Source organism: Scyliorhinus torazame, chromosome 9 (assembly GCF_047496885.1).
Source record: "Scyliorhinus torazame isolate Kashiwa2021f chromosome 9, sScyTor2.1, whole genome shotgun sequence".
In the NCBI taxonomy this organism is placed as follows: Eukaryota; Metazoa; Chordata; class Chondrichthyes; order Carcharhiniformes; family Scyliorhinidae; genus Scyliorhinus; species Scyliorhinus torazame.
In genome coordinates, this window is record NC_092715.1 from 59,099,777 (window position 1) to 59,121,245 (window position 21,469).

The window sequence follows — 21,469 nt, forward strand, 5'->3', positions numbered from 1 at the left end:
CTCCCACATCTCACAGAGCACTGCACCCCGCTGAGTGACATTTAAGCACTAGTTAATTAATTTAAAATAAATACTTATTAAATTATTAGATTAAGTTACAGTTACCTATATGGTCCTTGGCGCTAGATTTCTACTGTCAAATTAATGCTAATTACTAATTTCTGCCCTCCGGTTTAGTTACTCCTCTACCTATTTAATTAATTAGTTTTTTCAATGTTTTTTTTAAATTTAACACCGATTCCCTACCAGCCAATCAGTTACTTCTCAGTTTTTTCCCTCCCACAATTTGAAGACACAGACACCGAGTACCACGCACCTTCCAGACTGCACTCCGGATTTCTCCCCTCAGCTCTGCTTCCGATGTGAAGGAATTACCTGCCTTTCCCCAATCTGGAGCTGGATTCTCCGCGCCGAAGCAGAGAATGGTCATCAACCCAGAAATCCGGACCGACGCCGCTCCCACGATTCTCCAGTCCCCGGAGAATCGTTCAAGAATTGCGGGCGTCAGGAATGTCGGGTGGCGGCTGTGGTCTCAGTCCGCAGCCGCCCTGATGGGGTGCGGAGGGATTGGCCACCGGGGCGGAGGGGCGCCTCATGGATGGCCAGGGAAGCGATCGGGTGTCACGGACCCGCGGTCGCACGCGCAATCTCGGAGGGGCCTACATTTTTGGTGGCGGTCCGAGTCCGCCATGTTGCATGGGCCCGACCGGAGGTGCGGGGCCCTGTATCAGCAGCCAGAGCTGTGAGAACCACTCGGGCCCTGCCAGCTCCCTGCAGATGGGAGAATCACTCAGGACTTTCTTAAGGAAAGTCCAGAGTGAAACGCCAGCATTCTTACGCTGGCGTGGGGACGTAGCACCATTATTGGAGAACCCAGCCCCAGCTCTCTCCCTTGTAGTCACCTGCAGCAGGCCAAGACCACTCTCTGGAAATTTGAGAGTGACAACCTGAGCAGATTCCAGCCAGCAACCCTTCAAAAAGTCCCGCCAAAGTCCAAATCCACCATGATTCCAGGAACGATGAAGACAAATTACTGGACGGTTTTAAAAATTTGTCTATGTTTTTTAGATAATTTGTAGATAATGAACAGTACTGTACAATACTATACAGCATATACCTGTACATTTCTATGATTTTGTAATGTCAATAAATGTTACTGTTGATATATTACACATCTATAATTGATTGAATACAAAGTTCTGTTTTCTTTTAAAAAGTAGAGTATCGGGCCTTGGTTCAGGAGCCAGTCCCCAATTTATGACATTGTTTCTAAAGAGAAAATCGATTCCAACTTGTAATGTCTCAACTTAAGACGCATTTTTCAGGAACCAATGGTGTTTTAAATCAGAGGACTGGCTATATGCAGAATTGTGAGATATTCTGAGAGAACAAGTAGGGAGGGAAGGTTTCCTTTGGCAAGGAGGTTGGTAACCAGACATGATTGAATTTGAATAATTGGCACCAGAACGAAGGGGAGTGAGGAGAAACTATTTCACACAGAGGATTATTAGGATCGGGATCAAATTACCTGAAAAGGGTGGCTGAATCAGATTCCATAGGAATTTTCAAAAGGTTATTGGTGTGGTGAGCCACGTATGGCTGTTGGATATAGTATTGTATTTACCCACTGTTACTGTTGTTGTGTTGATGTTGTTGTTGGCTCTGCCTGTGGCTCCGCCCCTCTGAGACGGTATATAACCCATCGATCCGGGACAGCCTCTCAGTGCGGGAGGAGCTACTGGTGGGCACATTCTAGCTGATTAAAACCACCTTTCTTGTTAACTACCGTTTCGACTGGATTGATTGGTATCAATTGGATATGTATTTTAAGAGTTTAAGGGAACAAAGCTGGGGTTTGGGACAAAATTGGACAATTCTTTTTCAAAGAGCTGCTACAAACACAACCAGGCCCCTTCTGTTTTGTAAAACTCTAAGATTCCTTTTTCATTTGAACATTCTGTTGAATTTCAAATATACACATCTGTTTATGCTCCTTCCTCTCCGTGTAAACAAGTAATAAGCTTTATTGTAGTGTTCTTCAACAAAGAAAAGTACAGCACAGGAACAGGCACTTCGGCCCTCCAAACCTGCGCCGACCATGCTGCCCGTCTAAACTAAAATCTTCTACGTTTCCAGGGTCTGTATCCCTCTATTCCCATCCTATTCGTGTATTTGTCAAGATGCACCTTAAATGTCACTATCGTCCCTGCTTCCACCACCACCTCCTGCAGCGAGCTCCATTACCCACTATCCTCTGTGTAAAAAGTAAAACAACTTGCCTCGTAAATCTCCTCTAAACCTTGCCCCTCACACCTTAAACCTATACCCCCCTAGTAATTTACCCCTCTAACCTGGGAAAAAGTCTCTGACTATCCACTCTGTCTATGCCCCTCATAATTTTGTAGAACTCTTATCAGGTCGCCCCTCAATCTCCGTCGTTCCAGTGAGAACAAACCGAGTTTATTCAACCTCTCATCATAGCTAATGCCCTCCATACCAAGCAACATCCTAGTCAATCTCTTCTGCACCCTCTCTAAAGTCTCCACATCTTTCTGGCAGTGTGGCGACCAGAATTGAACACTATACTCCAAGTGTGGCCTAACTAAGGTTCTATACAGCTGCAACATGACTCGCCAATTTGTATACTCAATGCCCCGGCCAATGAAGGCAAGCATGCCGTATGCCTTCTTGACTACCTTCTCCACCTGTGTTGCCCCTTTCAGTGACCTGTGGACCTGTACACCTAGATCTCTCTGGCTGTCAATACTCTTGACTCATTCACTGTATATTCCCTACCTGTATTAGACCTTCCAAAATGCATTACCTCACATTTGTCCGGATTAAACTCCATCTGCCATCTCTCCTCCCAAGTCTCCAAACTATCTAAATCCTGCTGTGTCCTCTGACAGTCCTCACCGCTATCCGCAATTCCACCAACCTTTGTGTCGTCCGCAAACTTACTAATCAGACCAGTTACATTTTCCTCCAAATCATTTACATATACTACGAACAGCAAAGGTCCCAGCACTGATCCCTGCGGAACACCACTAGTCACAGCCCTCCAATCAGAAAAGCACCTTTCCATTGCCACACTCTGCCTTCTATGACCTAGCCAGTTCTGTATCCATCTTGCCAGTTCAACTCTGATCCCGTGTGACTTCACCTTTTGTACCAGTCTGCCATGAGGGACCTTGTCAAAAGGCCTTACTGAAGTCCATATAGACAACATCCACGACCCTACCTGCATCAATCATCTTTGTGACCTCTTCGGAAAACTCTTATCAAGTTAGTGAGACAAGACCTTCCCTTCACAAAACCGTGCTGCCTCTCGCTAATACGTCCACTTCCAAATAGGAGTAGACCCTGTCTCGAAGAATTCTCTCCAGTAATTTCCCTACCACTGATGTAAGGCTCACCAGCCTAGTTCCCTGGATTATCCTTGCTACCCTTCTTAAACAAAGGAACAACATTGGCTATTCTCCAGTCCTCCGGACATCACCTGAAGACAGTGAGGATCCAAAGATTTCTGTCAAGGCCTCAGCAATTTCCTCTCTTGCCTCCTTCAGTATTCTGGGGTAGATCCCATCAGGCCCTCGGGACTTATCCACCTTAATATTTTTCAAGACGCCCAACACCTCTTTTTTAGATCTCAATGTGACCCAGGCTATCTACACACCCTTCTCCAGACTCAGCATCCACCAATTCCTTCTCTTTGATGAATACTGATGCAAAGTATTCATTTAGTACCTCGCCCATTTCCTTTGGCTCCACACATTTCCCCCCCCCCCCCGCCCCGTCCTTCAGCGGGCCAACCCTTTCCCTGGCTACCCTCTTGCTTTTCATGTACGTGTAAAAAGCCTTGGGATTTTCCTTAACCCTATTTGCCAATGATTTTTCGCGACCTCTTTTAGCCCTCCTGACTCCTTGCTTAAGTTCCTTCCTACTTTCCTTATATTCCACGCAGGCTTCGTCTGTTCCCAGCCTTCTCCCTGACAAATGCCTCCTTTTTCTTTTTGGTGAGGCCTACAATATCTCTCGTTATCCAAGGTTCCCGAAATTTGCCATATTTATCCTTGTTCCTCACAAGAACATGCCGGTCCTCCATTCCTTTCAACTGACACTTGAAAGCCTTCTATATGTCAGATGTTGATTTACCCTCAAACATCCGCCCCCAATCTATGTTCTTCAGTTCCCGCCTAATATTGTTATAATTAGCCTTCCCCCAATTTAGCACATTATTCATTCGCAATATCTGTCCAGCTTTTAAATAAGTAGTTTTTTGTTCTACACTGCTGACTTTTATAATTTGAATTCTTATGGATGGAATGATAATATATCTATTTTAATTTTTCAGGATATGAAGCCCAACAATTTACTAGTGGATGAGAATGGAATCCTTAAACTTGCTGATTTTGGTTTGGCCAAATCATTTGGAAGTCCCAATAGAGTTTATACACATCAGGTAGTAACAAGGTAATATATACACAGGAAATGTTTGTAAACCTCCTACTTGGGCTGAATAAAATGAAGTAGTTTGCACATTTTCTGAAGGTTGGACTGGCATTGAGTCCATTGATATTTTGTATCAATGTTTGCTGCAGCTTAGAAAATATGCAACAAGTCCTTTCCTCCTCTGTTTAGTGAGGCAACACAACCAAGATGAGAAATAAATTGTCTTCTTTGCTTTACTAGGTGAAATTGGAAACAGTATTGTAATATTTGGAATAGTATAAAGTTTAGAGTGTGTTTGAAATGGGAAATGGACATTCCTTTTGGTATGCAGTCTGTTCCAAAATAATGCTACAGCTTTATATTGTTCCGTTTTGGATAATTATGTGGAGTTTTATGTTAACCAGGACCCTCGCTGCAGTCGATTGAAAGGCACAGCACCTTTAACTTTGAATCAAATCGCTTCTCTATTGAACACAATATAAAATTTCAATGCTTATCACTTACATGAGAGGTTCTATCATACGCTGTTTGAAAACCTTCCTTTACTACCACTATACGTTCACCAGCATAGGTTAAACTGTTAATGCGTATCTAACTTTTAGTAGTGGACTTGTGGAGTTCACTGGACAGACAAAAGTGTGGATCAAACTCCTCCTTCAAGCTGGAGGCTTGAGGCTTCTTCTGCGCTGTTGTTCTTCAAGGTTTCGCTGATGAAATCTTTGTCTCTCCTTTTTATACAGATCTCGCTGGCAATGATCTCAGGCTTCCAGTCATGTGCATACAAGGCAGCAGTAATCAATCACTGTTCTTGAGTCATGAATGTTCAAAGAGTCATGACTCACTCAGGGATCGTAAATTTCTCAGGAGCATGACACATGGGGGGCCTGTGTTTAATTACTGTCTGTCCAAGACATAGTAACAGCCGTTGTCCAATCAGCTCCTGTGCTCACTCCTGGACTGCACATCCTGTTCTTCACTGCAGACCCCACTCTTTATGCTGCTTGTGCTGATACAGAGTTAGCCTTTTTAACACCAGGCTTTACTGGTGTCTTCATTTTGCTGGTGCCCATCAGGCTATAGTGTCTCTTTTACTTGGCCATATTTCCCAGTCGACTTGGGGCCAGGGCTACATTGATCAGTAAAGATCATTATGGAACTCATTTAATAATGCCATCTTTTTTTATCGTTTTGAAATTTGGATAAAATATTTCCCTAAATAGCAGCAGTACAAAGCATTAATCTCTGATCTGCTTATTCGGAACAAATTTTTGAACTTTTAAATTTTGTATTCTCGTTTATGGTGAAAAGACAAACTAGCTGTAATAAATCTGGAGTATATTACATCTATCTCTTAAGTTCTTAAAAGCGTATTTAACCTTAAAGTTAACCTATGTTTGGGTGGGGTAGAGAAAGAGTTCTAGATATGTATCTCTGTCCACTGTTATATTCTGCCCTCTGGTGATTGCATGTTGCAATTTCTAAAAGCACATTTTAATGACATTTCAATGCTTTATTTCAGATGGTACAGGTCACCAGAGCTTTTATTTGGAGCCAGGATATATGGAGTTGGAGTAGACATGTGGGCAGTCGGTTGTATATTAGCTGAGCTACTGCTTCGGGTAAGTGCGCATGAATGAAATAAACAAGGTAAATAAGTCTCTTTTAATATTTAAATTTAGAATATATTTTTTAATTTACCTAATCTGCACATCTTTGGGTTGTGGGGGTGAAACCCACGCAGACAAGGGGGAGAATGTGCAAACTCCACACGGACAATGACCCAGGGCCGGGATCGAACCCGGGTCCTCAACGTCATAGGCAGCAGTGCTAACCACTGCCCTACTGTGCCGCCCTTTAAATTTAGAATAAAAGTTACTTTTCCCCTTGTATGCTTTAAATAATGACTCTTAAATCTTTGTACTATCCTTTACTGACATGATGTATTCAGGAGTAAGAACATAATAAACTGGAGCAGGAGTTGGCCATATGGCCTCTCAAGCCTGCTGTGCATTCAATAACATCATGGCCCATCTTCTGCTTCAACTCCACTTTCCGGCCTGTTGCCTATATCCCTTCAGCCCCTAAGAGATCAAAAATCTATCTCTCCCGCCCTTGCATATACTCAATGCTGAGGCATCAACAACCCTATGAGATAGAGAATTTCAAAGACTCATAACCCTTTGAGGTTTTTAAGATTATTTCTCTGAATGTGGGCGTCGCTATCTCGATCCGCATTTTTGTCATCCATAATTGCCCTTGAGAAGATGGTAGTGGCCTCTTACACCGCTGCAGTCCATCTGGTGTAGGTACACCTACATGACCCTTGACAAGACCCCAGCCTTTGCTAGATCTTGACGATGGTGGAGAGGCTTTGGGGAGTCAGAAAGTGAGTTACTCTCACCAGATGTCCCAGCCTCTGACTTGCTCTTATAGCCACAGTATTTATATGGCTGGTTGTGTTCAGTTTCTGGTCAATGGTAACCCTCAGGATAGTGTGCATTCAGTGATTGACATGCTGTGGAATGTCATGGGGAGATGGTTTGATTCTCTCTTATTGGAGATGGGCACTGCATCAGTATCCTGAGGAGCTGTAAATGGTTCTGACAGTGCGCAATCATCAGCAAACATCCCCACTTCTGACCTTCTGCAGGAGGGAAGCTCATTTGATGAAGCAGTTAGCCTGAGCCACTGCCCCGAAGTGAAGAAATTATAAGCTTGTTTATGGAGGGTGGAAGATCAGACTCTGACCGGGGGAGGGTTGGAATGTTCAAGTCTTATAAAAGCGTCTCCTCACCATCTCTGCCCATTCCATTCCTCCCATCTTTCCTAACGTCAGTGCTTTTTTGAGCTTTTCTGAATTAGTGTAAATACCTCTGACCTTTTCCGCTGGGATATGAAGTGAGGCTGGACATACTTTCTCAGCCTTGAGGCAGTTTGACAAAAAATGGCACCAACTGGCAGATCTAGAAAATGCTTTCACGCTTGTGTTGGGAAATACTGTTCCAATACGTTAAACTTTGCTGCCCAGTTACATTTTAGATATAGCAACTTATGTATGTCTGCACTTGTGAATTGTAATAAATGTGCGTAGTTGGCAGATATTCATTGCTTGTCAGTTTTCTAACTGAAACTGGACAAATTACCTGGTGGTAATAGACTTCAGCTGGCCAATAAGAGGTGTCAGAGACTCGCTTATGGTAATATGCATTGTAACCTCATCTATAATGAGAAGTCTTACAACACCAGGTTAAAGTCCAACAGGTTTGATTTGAATCAATAGCTTTCGGAGCGCAGCTCCTTCCATCAGGTGAGTGAAGAGGTGGGTTCCACAAACTCGTATATAGACAAAGTCAATGATGCAAGATGATACTTTGAAAGCGAGTCTTTGCAAGTAATTAAGTCTTTACAGGTCCAGATGGTGTGACTGGAGAGAGGCATAATCACAGGTTAAAGAGGTGTGAATCGGATTTCACAAGCTCAGGCCAGGTGGTGGGGGTGAATGTAATGAGACATGAATCCAAGATCCCGGTTGAGGCCGTACTCATGCTTGCGGAACTTGGCTGTCAGTTTCTGCTCGGCAATTCTGCCCTGTCGCGCGTCCTGAAGGCAACCTTGGAGAACGCTTACCTGAAGATCAGAGGCTGAATCCCCTTGACTGCTGAAGTGTTTGCCGACTGGAAGGGAACATTTCTGCCTGGTGATTGTTGCACACCTGACTCCAAACAAACCTGTTGGACTTTAACCTGGTGTTGTAAGACTTCTTACTGTGCCCACCACAGTCCAATGCCAGCATCTCGACATCATCTCACCTACAATGAATTCGTTTGGAAAGCAGGATGTGTTTGGTGTAATGAAGTGTTTATTTTACTGAATTACTTAACTTCCTGAATGTAGTTGCAATGCTCTGGCAATCACTTATTACTACTTTGCATATCTATATAATAGACAGAAAATTGTACACTGGTAAGCAGAGAAACTGAAAATACCAACCTTTTATTCTCTACCAGGAATTTACCAAATAACAACGGTAGAAATTTCATAACTCACATGAAGTAACTGATTGTCATCTAGACTTACAACATTTTAAACTTAGTGGCCAGAATAATATTCAACAGACGGCTACCATAGTAGGAAATTAGCTGAAAGTATATTGGGCCCTAACTTCCGAGCTTCCTTGTGTCTGATTGGGGGTACCTCAAAGATGCGCTGAGGAATCCCTCTCAGAACTCCACGGATAAGCGTGGCAATTTCCTAGAAGTGCAATGCTCCCTGGGCAGTTGCCCTGCGTTGTGAACCATCGGAAAATACGAAAATAAACTTCAGATAGTTCTGATCGGGTTTACACCAATAGTTACCAGAAAAAGCTAGAAGAATTAAAACCTCTTAACCTCTGGATAACTATTGTAAAGATTCAAACTGACCCCTTCCACACTACTCCCTCCACACCCCTGACCCCTCAGGGGTCTCTCTTCCCCCTCCCCCACCCTGCTGATGTCCAACCACCGCCCAATTTCCAATATTTCCATGCCCACTCCATCCTCCCAAATCCTATCCACTTGCGTTCTCCCCGGCCTGTCAATTTCAATCAGACCTTTAAACTTAATTGGTTTGCGGCAGCTAGAGCCGTAAAAAAAAGGGGGGGGGGGTTCTCTTTCAATTCACCTCTCTTGCACAACACTGGGCTTCAGGGACAGCTGGGCTACCTGGATCTCGCCTGGCCTGAGTCAGAAGGCAGGCATGGAAGAAATTTGGCGTAAGTAAGCAGGCACACAGCGGCACCACTCTTAAGGGCTTACGGCTCTGACAGTGGTTATCCTGTGTGATTTTCTGAGCTAATTAAAGTCTGTTATAGACCAGCTTTTAGGACTGAAATCTGTAACTTTGAGTGTAGCTCCAGTGATCACGAAACAGATAATGGCATCAATTTATTACAGTGGAGCCATGTTCACACAGTTTCATGCTGTATAGTGCAGATCAAATGGGAACTGTTGTGGAGCTGGTGTTGCGAGTATTGAGCAGGTCTAGGCAGCCGCTATAGTGGAAGACCGATTAGGAGCAAACAAGTCCTTGCTGCAGTCTTTTGCAGTCTGGATGTGGACCGCAGATGCGGTGGAGTGATCAGATGGTGTATACTCTGCATTACTAATGCCCCGCTTTTGTCCATGATAAGCTCATACCCTTCAGAGGGAGCCAGCTTGCACCTGACTATTTGAGTAGCTGGTTGGCTGTTACACTTAGAAAACCGTCTGGATTTCTTTTGAATTCAAACCTGTTTTTTCTAGCCTGGTTATAAAGGGTGCTTACTGCATTTCAATTTCATTCCAGTATGCTTCATAAATTAGTGATTTGAAAGGACAAAAATCTTTTGTTGGCTTAACGGCTCGTTATTTTCTGTTGATACAGACACCATTTTTACCTGGCGATTCCGATCTAGATCAGCTGACAAAAATATTTGAAGCTTTGGGTACTCCAACAGAAGAACAGTGGCCCGTGAGTTACTTTGAATTTGAAAATGGGCATTTAAATGTGATTGAAAACGCATTGTACAAAATGGGAGCATAGGTAGGAGGTCAGTATTGAGATGCAGTACTGATTTAATAGTTGTCTCCTGCCCAGATACCATCAGTCCCTCCTACCCAGATACCATTCAGTTGTTTCAATTTGGATTAGCCCTGCTTTAAGCATTGTACCTTTAAAACCTCTGATACGTTCGACCAGTTTACTTACTCAAAGTTTTACCCAGGTGTCTTTATTTACGAGATGAACAAAGGACAAAACAAGTTCACAGTTTAATACAATTTTATTTTTCAATTCTATTACTCAAGAAAATATGACTCAGACTCACAGCTGAGCTTTGGGTTTTACCCACATTTAGTAAAGGAGGCTGGCAGGCTTCGATCACTCGATGTTGATATCTTCTCTGGGTTCGAAACCCAGGGCCCTTTCTTCTTTCGATGGTTGTGCGTGGGCAACTCCCAGCTTCTCTCTCTCTCAAGATCTGTTCGATGCTGCTTTCTTATACTCAGAAGTTTGTATTGAGTCATCTGTATACGCCCACCACTGGCCTAGCCAGACCCCACTGGTTAACAGGAAATACAGGATACACCTGTTTATCGATGGTGGTTCAATCAAGACTCATGGTCTTTTGAAACTCCCTTTGGCCAGCCATCAGCTCATTAAGGAGTCTGATGGCTTCTTTTGTCTGTCCTTGGTCCTGCTGCAAAGTTGATCACCTGGGTCTGGAAGTTTGTTACATATTCATAGACTTGAAGTGGGTAATCAAAGTCCAGATCGCAATAACAGGTTTATGCTTTGACTTGAGTGCTTTTGCAGCCAGTATAGATTCCAGCCAGGTTTCATGAAGTAGCCTCTGTTCCTGGCCCATGTGCATCCCCTCAGCCTGCCTTCAGTACCACAGCATATTTCTTAATGTTGGAACTGTTTTTCTTTGATGGGTAGAAGATCTTACTATAAAACAATGTAATCTTCTGTAATGATTGTCTCATGCACAGTGGGTGACTAAATTTATGGTGTGGGCTACCGCCTGTTCTTACAATCCAATCCTGAAAAGGAAGATTTACCCTGAAGTTTCTTGTTTGCCAAGTATACAATGTGTTTCAGGAACAAATTAAACTGTTTTCTGGGCCTTTGTGCACAATAAAAAAGATCATTAGTCAAATAAACCTAGTAGTACCATTGATTTAGTTGCTGTGCTTCATTTAGCTCTTGTTTGCTACTATCCCAATTATGTTGGAAAAGTTCAAAGTTCTGGTTATTTTATTGTAATTGTGTGTTATTGGGCACTTATGACCAGATGTGAATGGATAATTTGCATTATTTTCACACCTACCTCCAAACAGATGCTTTAGATTTTGCATGAATATTTTGTAATTGCAGGGAATGACCAGTCTTCCAGACTATATATCATTTAAAAGCTTCCCAGGAACTCCACTTGAGCATATATTCAGTGCTGCTGGGGATGACCTACTGGAATTGCTGCAAGACCTGTTTACATTTAATCCCTGTGCAAGAGTAACAGCTACCCAGGTAAATGGATCCTTATTCATTATTCTGATTTACATAAAAGACAGATTCAGTCAACTAGGTTGGCATTCAGCAGGGGTAAGTGTATAAAGAATGGGACTGGACAGTTGAATAACTTTTACTTGGTAAAAGTGTGTTCTTCTCCCTCTTCCCAGCATTTCCCCGTGCTCCACTCGCCAACAAGTTTACCCAGTACAGATCTGAGTCAGAGAGTTCAGGCCAGCCACAGCCTCTGGCCTGTGCTGAATTTGTTAGTCTCTACTGCTTATTGTCTTGCAATTGACCTCCATGTCCCTGGGCTAGGAGGGGATTCCTTGCCATTGTTATCAACCTGAATGCTAACCCATGAGTCCTGCTGGAGGTGAATGTGTTGATGTCGGATGAGGACAGGATGGGATGAGATGCAGAAGGGTCGCCAAAACTCGTAGAATGTACCCTAGCAAGGAAACATTGTTTTCAAGAGAGATGGGGCAATAAAATAAGCACACAAACTGTCAATAAAAGAAAAAGACTTAATAATAGAAGCTGTGGTTTCATTTTTGTATTCATGGAGAAGCTGTGATGCAGCAAAATCATTCAAACCCTGTTGGAAGGGAATCGATTTGCTGTTTCTTCCAAACCTAAAATTGGAATTAACTGGTGCTCTTTGACTATGTTGCAAAATTATGTTCTCTCAAGGCACTGAAAAAGAGGTATTTTAGCAACCGCCCTGGACCAACAGCAGGGCCTCAACTGCCCCGACCCAACTGCTCAACGGAAGTCTTAAAAGAGCAAGAGGCTAAGGCAGGTTTCAAGCGTAAACGGAATGAAAACGTGGAGCAAGGTAATGGGTAGTCTTTTCTCTCGTTGGATTTTTTTTACTTCTCTTTTTCCCAAGTTGTTTTCTAAGGTGTGTACCCTACACCATTAACTCAATGTGTGTGGCTTATCACGAACAGCATGTTTTCTGTCAGTGGTCTGCTGGCAATTAACAAAGGGCGCTAAAGCACATCCCCTCTATGATTTACCTTCTATTAACATAATTCAGTTCTGTAGAAGCCTGATGGTTTGCCTTTAGCCAGCCACTTCTTTGACTGGACGACAAATTATTGGGATCTTGTCTCGTGCTGTCACAGACTGCAAGATCCAATACTCTTCAATCAACTGGGTACCCTACACTTGCACTATTTCTAACCAACTTGTTTCTTAATGGAGGGAGACAGGGGATCTCGCATAGATTCACTAAGATGTTACCAGGGATTAAAGGCTTTAGTTGGGAGGGTGGATTTTGTTACGACAGAAAAGATTAAGATAGGATATATAAACTGAGACTAAGTACACTGATTTGTGAGCTGATAATTCGAGGGTCAAAATGAACATTGTCACCAAAATTGAAAGAAGAGATTAGGGAGGATATTTTCAAGGTTGTTGTAAGACTATGTAATGTCCTACGAACAACAGCTTGTATTTACATAATACCTTTAATATAAAACACCCAAGGCATTTCAGAGGAGTATTATAAACAAAATTTGGGGCAGAACCATATAAGGAGCTATAGAAGAGATAGATTTAAAGCAGCGTCTTTAAAAGAAAATATGGAGTATGGAGAAGACAGGGTTTAGGGAGGGAATTCCAGAGTTTTGACAACTGAAGATAAAGCCATCAAAGGTAGAGCAATTAAAATTGGGGATATCAAACAACCAAATATCACAGAAAGTTGTGGAGCTAGAGGCAATTACAGAAATAGGGAGGGGTGAAGCCAACTAGAGCAACAGCGGTGGAAATAGAATCCATAAGATCTTTTAAAAATGCACCTAAACAATTACCTAAAAGAAAAATTACAATTGTTACATTCGAGGTGGAGACTGATAAATTTTAAAGAGAAATTAAAACTTGCAGTTATTAGCTGAATGAAGAGTACACGAGAATTAATGTTTTAAAATAACTTTTACTGTATTGGTGACTAAAGACAGAACACTTTTAGCTGGACACTCTTTTCTTTTATAAGCAACTTGTACTTTAAACCGCTGAACAGAGTTTTACTCCTATTTTTAGTGACAACCGAAAACGCAATTTTGTTACATGGCTCTGTCTCTTATGTGAGCATCCAGTGACCTGGAATTAGTGCAAAGTCTTTTGCAGCTCCTGAGGGTTTCCTTCTGTTCTTATGCTCTCCCAATAATATCTTGATGATTCTTCCTTTGACTCCAGCCCTGTTTTAATTCCTCACGAGCTTTGGTCTTCAATTGAATGGGAGCTTCCACTTGTATTCTGCGTGGTGAATGATAAAGTCAACATTTTCTCTGCTTAAGGTGCAAGCCGGGCTAGCATCTATTTATTTTTGCTCTCCATCTCCCAGTTGGCTGTAGACATACAAGGCCAAGAACTGCAATTCCCTACTACCTATGATATCTCTGGGCTTATAAGGAAGCTGATAAGCTGATCTCAATATGGCAACACGGTAGCACAGTGGTTAGCACTCTTGCTTCACAGCACCCGGGTCCCGGGTTCGATTCCTGGTTTGGGTCACTGTCTGTGCAGAGTCTGCACATTCTCTCCGTGTCTACGTGGCTTTCCTCTGGGTGCTCCGGTTTCCTCCCACAGTCTAAAGACGTGCAGGTTAGGTGGATTGGCCATGATAAATTGCCCTTAGTGGCCAAAAGGTTAGGAGGGGTCATTGGGTTACGGGGACAGGGTGGAAGTGAGGGCTTAAGTGGGTCAGTGCAGACTCGATGGGCCGAATGGCCTCCTTCTGCACTGTATGTTCTATATTCTAGGCACCGGAATGTGGCGACTAGGGGATTTTCACAGTAACTTCATTGCAGTTTTTTTTTAAATTTAGAGTACCCAATTCATTTTTTCCAATTAAGGGGCAATTTAGAGTGGTCAATCCACCTTGCTTCCACATTTTTAGGTTGTGGGGGCGAAACCCACGCAAACACGGGGAGAATGTGCAAACTCCACACAGACAGTGACCCAGAGCCGGGATCGAACCTGGGACCTCGGTGACGTGAGGCCGCAGTGCTAACCTGCTGCGCCACCGTGCTGCCCTTCTTCATTGCAGTTTTAATGTAAGCCTACTTGTAACAATAATAAAGATACAGAATGACAATAAATTCTTCCAGCGTCCTTTTTCACGACAATGGCAAATACATTAGTTTTGTATTGAAATAGAAATGTTAATTAGCTATCTCTCATCACCACAGCTTTCATCTTCGAAACAAAGAGACAGGTCCCAACACAATTGTTTACAACCTGATAATAGCACCTTTCTGGGCCTTAGGAGACTTGGGATCTTCTCATTGCGGACTTAGAAACTTCTCCTACACCTCAGTAAAACAATTCACCTTCTTCTGATCTTTAACAATTAACCCACCCAAGTTTATTGTCAGATGCCAGCATAGGTCTCAAGATCCCTTTCATTTAATCTACATTCATAGGTACAGTTCCAAATGATGAGAATTTTATAAACAAAGAATGGAATGGTACCTGCAAACATAATTGTATAAACCTCACAAGTGTTACACAATGGTCACAAGGAAAAGCCACGGTAGCACAGTGGTTAGCACTGTTGCTTCACAACGGCAGTGTCCCAGGTTCGATTCCCGGCTTGGGTCACTGTCTGTGCCGAGTCTGCACATTCTCCCCGTGTCTGCGTGGGTTTCCTCCGGGTGCTCCGGTTTCCTCCCACAAGTCCTGAAAGACGTTCTGTTAGGTGAATTGGACATTCTGAATTCTCTCTCTCGACCCAAACAGACGCCGGCATGGGGCGACTAGGGGCTTTTCACAGTAACTTCATTACAGTGTTAATGTAAGCCTACTTGTGACAATAAAGATTATTATTATTAAATATATAGCTCATTAAGAAAATTGGTATAGGTATAGTAGGCTAAATTCAACGGCCACATCTTTTTCTGTAAATTTCTTAGATCTTTGTGTCTTAGTTTTCTTTTAATTTTGCAGCATGTTCAATTTACTGGGCTTCTTCCTATTTAAAAAAACACCACCAACAACTGGGTATACCTCGATAGGGTTTGAGACCTAACAAAAGTGTTAGTTTTCATAGGCGCCTCCAGAGGCAGCCATGCTTCAATGAGATAGAATGTGGGGAACAGGTAGGGAGGTGGATTTGAGACCAGGAAAAGATCAGCCATGATTTGATTGAATGGCGGAGCAGGCTCAACAGAATGAATTGATTACTTCTCCTAATTCCTATGTCCCTATGGAAGGCGGGATTTCTGTCAGGTGATAGCTTGAATCATAGCATTTACAGTGCAGAAGGAGGCCATTCAGCCCATCGAGTCTGCACCGGCTCTTGGAAAGAGCACCCTACATAGGCCCCACGCCTCCACCCTATCCCCCTTTGTCCCTGTAACCCCACCTAACCTTTTTGGACACTAAGGACAATTTAGAATGACCTGCACATCTTTGGATTGTGGGAGGAAACTGGAGCACCCGAAGGAAACCCACACGCACACGGGGCGAAAGTGCAGACTCCACAGACACAGACCCAAGCCGGGAATCGAACCTCGGACCCTGGAGCTGTGAAGCAATTGTGCTTACCACAATGCTACCGTCCTGCCCTTGAGTGTTCCTCCTTGTCAAGCAGGCTAATAAAATGGTCCAGAGGAAAGAGGAATGAATGAGAAGTACATTTCAGTTTGGAGTGGGGTGAATGTTAGGTTCAATTTCCCGTCAAGAAATTTCCCTTTCTTTACAACATGGGGCGGCACGGTGGCACAGTGGATAGCACTGCTGCCTTACAGCGCCAGGGACCCAGGTTCAAATCCAGCCTTGGGTCACTGTGGAGTTTTTAAAAAACATTTTATTAAGGCATTTATGATTTTATAACAACAAATACAAATGTAAACATAACACCCCCCCCCCCCCCCCCCCAACCCCCAACGCCCAACAACCATACCCAGTCAACATGGCTTATGTACACAATTCCCCAGTCTCTCCTCCTCCTCTCGCTGATCATTGTGTGGAGTTTGCACGTTCACCCTGTGTCTGCATGGGTGTCCTCCAGGTGCTCCAATTTCCTCCCACAGTCCAAAGATGTACAAGTTAGGTGAATTGGCCACCTTTGAACCCTAATTTTGGGCGGTATAACTCCAGTATGCCGTAGTGACATTTCTATCCCTCAAGCTATTTATCCTTGAATCCTCATTGACAGATATGATCAATTCATTCCAAACTGGGATCTCTTTATGCACTCTTTGTACGTAATTGAGACAATTCAAATGACTTTCGCTTAGCGCCTTTTCATAGGGGAAAGGAGAGGCATTGACCTCACTTGTCTGAACTGAAATTAAGCCCTGATTCTTAGTTAAGGTGAAATGAATCTGAAATTCTCCAGTGCATCATCTACTCCCTACAACTAATTTTGAAACAGAATTTGCCAAGTTTAGAAATTTAGACTTGTGTGACAATTCTTGGAGTGATTTATAAAGTTTTTCGGGGGTTTGAGTGCAGTATGGTTATGTAACCAGTTCCCTGCACCTGAATAAATTATTAAACAGAAAATGCTGAAAATACTCTGCAGATTCGGCAGCAACTTTGAAGTGAACAAACAAATTAACATTTTGTCGGCACTGGAATATGTTACAGGTGAACAGCATTTTAAAAGAAATAGGACAAGGGAACATGGAGGGGAAGAAAGATATACAGGAAAATAAATAGAATGACTTGTAACATTTTTGTGTGGAAAAGAGATGATTAAATATCAGAAACAGTATAAATATGAGATATGAGTAGTCATAGTGGGAAAAATTAATGAAACAAAAGACCTGTATGTACAAGAAAGATGAGTGTGTGTGAATAATTCAAACGGTGAAGGAATAGATAGGTTAAAAAATGACATACTGGAACAAATTCCAATGGGCCACATATGCAGACCACCCCGACAACAGTGTTCTAACATGTGTCCCCGCCCCAATCATTAACTAGCTTCCTTCCCACTATCCCCAGAATTATTGGCAAAGACTTCCACATTGGCAGTACCTCCTGCTGAAGTGAAACTGGCAGCTCTTGCTCAAGCCTGAAGGCATGAAAGGCAAAATTAAGGCCAGAGGGCTGCAAATTGCCCGGTAGAAAGATACGGTGCTGTCCCTTGAGATTGCATTGAGTTTCATTGCAGAAGGCCACAGGCAAACAGGGACAGAGAATTGCAATGAAGCAGTGTTTCCACCTGGTTATGTTTGTGGCACGAATGAAGTTGCTTCACAAAGGGGTTTCCTGATCTACAGAAAGTCCCCCTGATGCACCACGAGCCGCAAATGCAGTTTATTGGCTTGAGGAAGAACACATGACTTGTCTCACCTAAAAGGAAACTGGGCACTGGACAGTGGCCTGGGAGAAGGTGCTGCATCTCCTATTCTTTTTCATGGAATGTGTCAAGGGAAAAAGAGCAGGGATGAAAGTAATGCACAAGGATGTCATGGAGAGAAAGATCCCTTCAGAAAGTGGAGGAGGAAGCGGAGGGAAAGATGTGTTTGGTGGGTGGATGTTGTTGGAAACGGCGGAAAATGATCTGTCAAATGAGGAGAGTTCTGGGCAGCACGGTGGCGCAGTGGTCGCACTGCAGTCTCACGGCGGCGAGGTCCCAGATTCGGTCCCGGCTCTGGGTATCTGTCCGTGTGGAGTTTGCACAGTCTCCCCATGTTTGCGTGGGTTTCGCCCCACAACCCAAAGATGTGCAAGGTAGGTGGATTGAACACTTAATGAATTGACCCTTAGGTGAATTGCCCCTTAATTAGAAAAAATGAATTGGGTACTCTAAATCTTTTTTTTTAAATTTTAAATATAAAAATAAAAATAAGGAGGGTTCTATGGTGGAAGGACCCCACACCACAGTTCATTTGGGGACGTGGTTAGACATGGCTGAGGGCTTGGGAATGCAGGTTGCCTACTGCAGTAAAAGAGAATTTTCAGCTGGGAAAAGGGGAAGATATTTTGGAAACTCGTGTAGAAGGGGAGCAGCATCAGATTCAACTGTGAAACTGTGGGATGCAAATTAAGGGTGTGATTCTCCGGCCTTGTTACGCTCTCACTCAAGTGAAGTGAGGCCGGTGAATAGCGGGAGAGGCAGAATTTTTTTAAAAAATCTTTATTGTCACAAGTAGGCTTATATTTTACACTGAAGTGAAATGAAAATCGCTTATTGTCACAAGTAGGTTTCAAATGAAGTTACTGTGAAAGCCCCTAGTCGCCACATTCCGGCACCTGTTCGGGGAGGCTGGTACAGGAATTGAACTGTGCTGCTGGCCTGCTCTGCTTTAAAAGCCAGCTATTTAGCCCAGTGTTCAAAACCTGCAATGAAGTTACTTTGAAAAGCCCCTAGTTGCCAATTCCGGTGCCTGTTCGGGTACACAGAGGGAGAATTCAGAATATCTAATTCACCTGACAGGACGTATTTCGGCACTTGTGGGAGAAAACTGGAGCACCCGGAGGAAACCCACACATACACAGGGAAAATGTGCAGACTCCACACAGACAGTGACCCAAGCCATGAATCGAACCTGGGACCCTGGGGCTGTGAAGCAAGAGTGCTAACCACTGTGCTATCGTGCCACCCGCGCCAGGCGCCAAACAGTTTGCGATGCAACCGGCCCACTCCTGTAGGCAAAATCGAGATCTCGCTGTAGCACATCAACACTTAAGCCCTATTTCCATACATTTAACGAGAGCCACCCCATATCCAACGGCCTTCCCAGAAAGTGGCCACGCTGGCGTCAATTAGTACTCCTTTTGAAAAATGTGAACCTGGTGGAAGGGCTTTTGTGGGGAACCGAGGAGGTGAGTAGCCATCTTTGCTCGCAGGCAAAGAGCCCGGTGGCACTGGACTTGCCACCCCAGTGCTCGGTGGGGGACCCTTGGTTGGGGGTGAGGAACCCTCCGCAGGGGGGGTGGGGAGGGAGGTTAGGTGCATGAGGGGGAGCAACCAGAGGGCAACCACGCACGGCACCACCATTCCAACCCCTGGATCAAGTGTACCCGTTCCTGGGGCAACCCTTGTCCCTGCCTGTGTGCCCCACCGACCACCCAAAACCTCCACAGACCGCCGAGGCCTCTGGCCGTGCGGCTGAAGGCTATTGCTTGTAGGGAATTGGCAATTATGGTTAAGTGAGCACTTCACACAACCCAAGTGGATCCCCATGGGTGGGCAGGCCATGTAATAATAATAATCTTTTATTGTCATAAGTAAGCTTACATTAACACTGCACTGAAGTTACTGTGAAAAGCCCCTAGTCTCCACATTCCGGCACCTGTTCGGGTACACAGAGCGAGAATTCAGAATTCTCTCAGCCGGTACGGGAATTGAACCCGCGCTGCTGGCCTTGTTCTGCATTACAAGCCAGCTGTCTAGTAGCATGCGTGGCTCAATGACTACCGACCAGTGGCCCCGACTTCAGTCGTAATGAAGTGCTTCGAGAGGTTGATCATGAAGCGCATCACCTCCATACTCCCAGAACGCCTTGATCCACTGCAATTCGCATACCGCTGCAACCGGTCCACATCAGACACCATTTCCCTGGCCCTACACTCATCCCTAGAGCATCTCGAAAACAAGGACTCCTACATTAGACTCCTATTTATTGACTACAGCTCCGCCTTCAACACCATAATCCCAGCCAAGCTCATATCAAAGATCCAAAACCTAGGATTTGGCTCCCCACTCTGCAACTGGATCCTTGATTTTCTGACCAACAGACCACAATCAGTAAGAATGAACAACACCTCCTCCACAATAGTCCTCAACACCGGCGCCCCGCAAAGCTGCGTACTTAGCCCCCTACTCTACTCCTTGTACACACACGACTGCATGGCAAAACTTGGTTCCAACTCCATCTACAAGTTTGCTGACGATACGACCATAGTGGTCCGGATCTCGAACAACGATGTCCGAATACAGGAGGGAGATAGAGAACCTAGTGGAGTGGTGTTAGCGACAACAATCTCTCCGTCAATGCCAGCAAAACTAAAGAGCTGGTAATTGACTTCAGGAAGCAAAGTATTGTACATACCCCTGTCAGCATCAACGGGGCCGAGGTGGAGATGGTTCGCAGTTTCAAATTCCTAGTGGTGCACATCTCCAAAAATCTATCCTGGTCCACCCACCTCGACGCTACCACCAAGAAAGCACAACAGCGCCTATACTTCCTCAGGAAACTAAGGAAATTCGGCATGTCCACATTGACTCTTACCAACTTTTACAGATGCACCATAGAAAGCATCCTATCAGGCTGCATCACAGCCTGGTATGGCAACTGCTCGGCCCAGGACCGCAAGAAACTTCAGCGAGTCGTGAACACCGCCCAGTCCATCACACGAACCTGCCTCCCATCCATTGACTCCATCTACACCTCCCGCTGCCTGGGGAAAGAGGGCAGTATAATCAAAGATCCCTCCCACCTGGCTTACTCACTCTTCCAACCTCTTCCATCGGGCAGGAGATACAGAAGTCTGAAAACACGCACGAACAGACTCAAAAACAGCTTCTTCCCCACTGTCACCAGACTCCTCAATGACCCTCTTATGGACTGATTTCATTAACACTACACCCTGTATGCTTCATCCGATGCCAGTGTTTATGTAGTTACATTGTATATGTTGTGTTGCCCTATTATGTATTTTCTTTTATTCCCTTTTCTGCTCAAATCCAATCCAATCCAATCATTGCCTAGCATCCCAATCACAACGTGATGCATGGACACTGTGCTTGAACACTGAGGGAGGCAACACCACACACGCAGCAGCCAACATCCGAACGCCCAGGGTATGGGGCACTGCTCTGGGGACATGTCCACCCTCTTATCAAGCAAGAGGGTGGATGAGTGCCATGGGGGGGGGGGGAAGAGATGCTTGGAGAGATGGGCCAAGGGCTCGGAGGTCAGCCTGCATTACGGAAGAAAGTGACAGAGGCATCATGCTAGTTGAGCCCGAAGGTATTTATTGTGTTTTACAATTCCCCGCCCTCCCGATGGTGCTGTCC

The 21,469-nt window shown here is 44.2% G+C and overlaps 1 protein-coding gene across 8 annotated transcripts in view; it reads left to right on the top strand.

Moving 5' to 3' along the window:
* Positions 1-21,469, top strand: part of cdk7 (cyclin-dependent kinase 7) — a 154,317-nt gene that overhangs the window by 122,825 nt on the left and 10,023 nt on the right. For all 8 annotated transcript variants that reach the window (XM_072515970.1, XM_072515974.1, XM_072515971.1 and 5 more), the window contains 5 exons: positions 4,355-4,473; positions 5,972-6,071; positions 9,856-9,942; positions 11,350-11,499; positions 12,175-12,319. In XM_072515970.1, the coding sequence (XP_072372071.1) occupies positions 4,355-4,473; positions 5,972-6,071; positions 9,856-9,942; positions 11,350-11,499; positions 12,175-12,319 (601 nt within the window). The remainder of the gene's footprint in view (positions 1-4,354; positions 4,474-5,971; positions 6,072-9,855; positions 9,943-11,349; positions 11,500-12,174; positions 12,320-21,469) is intronic.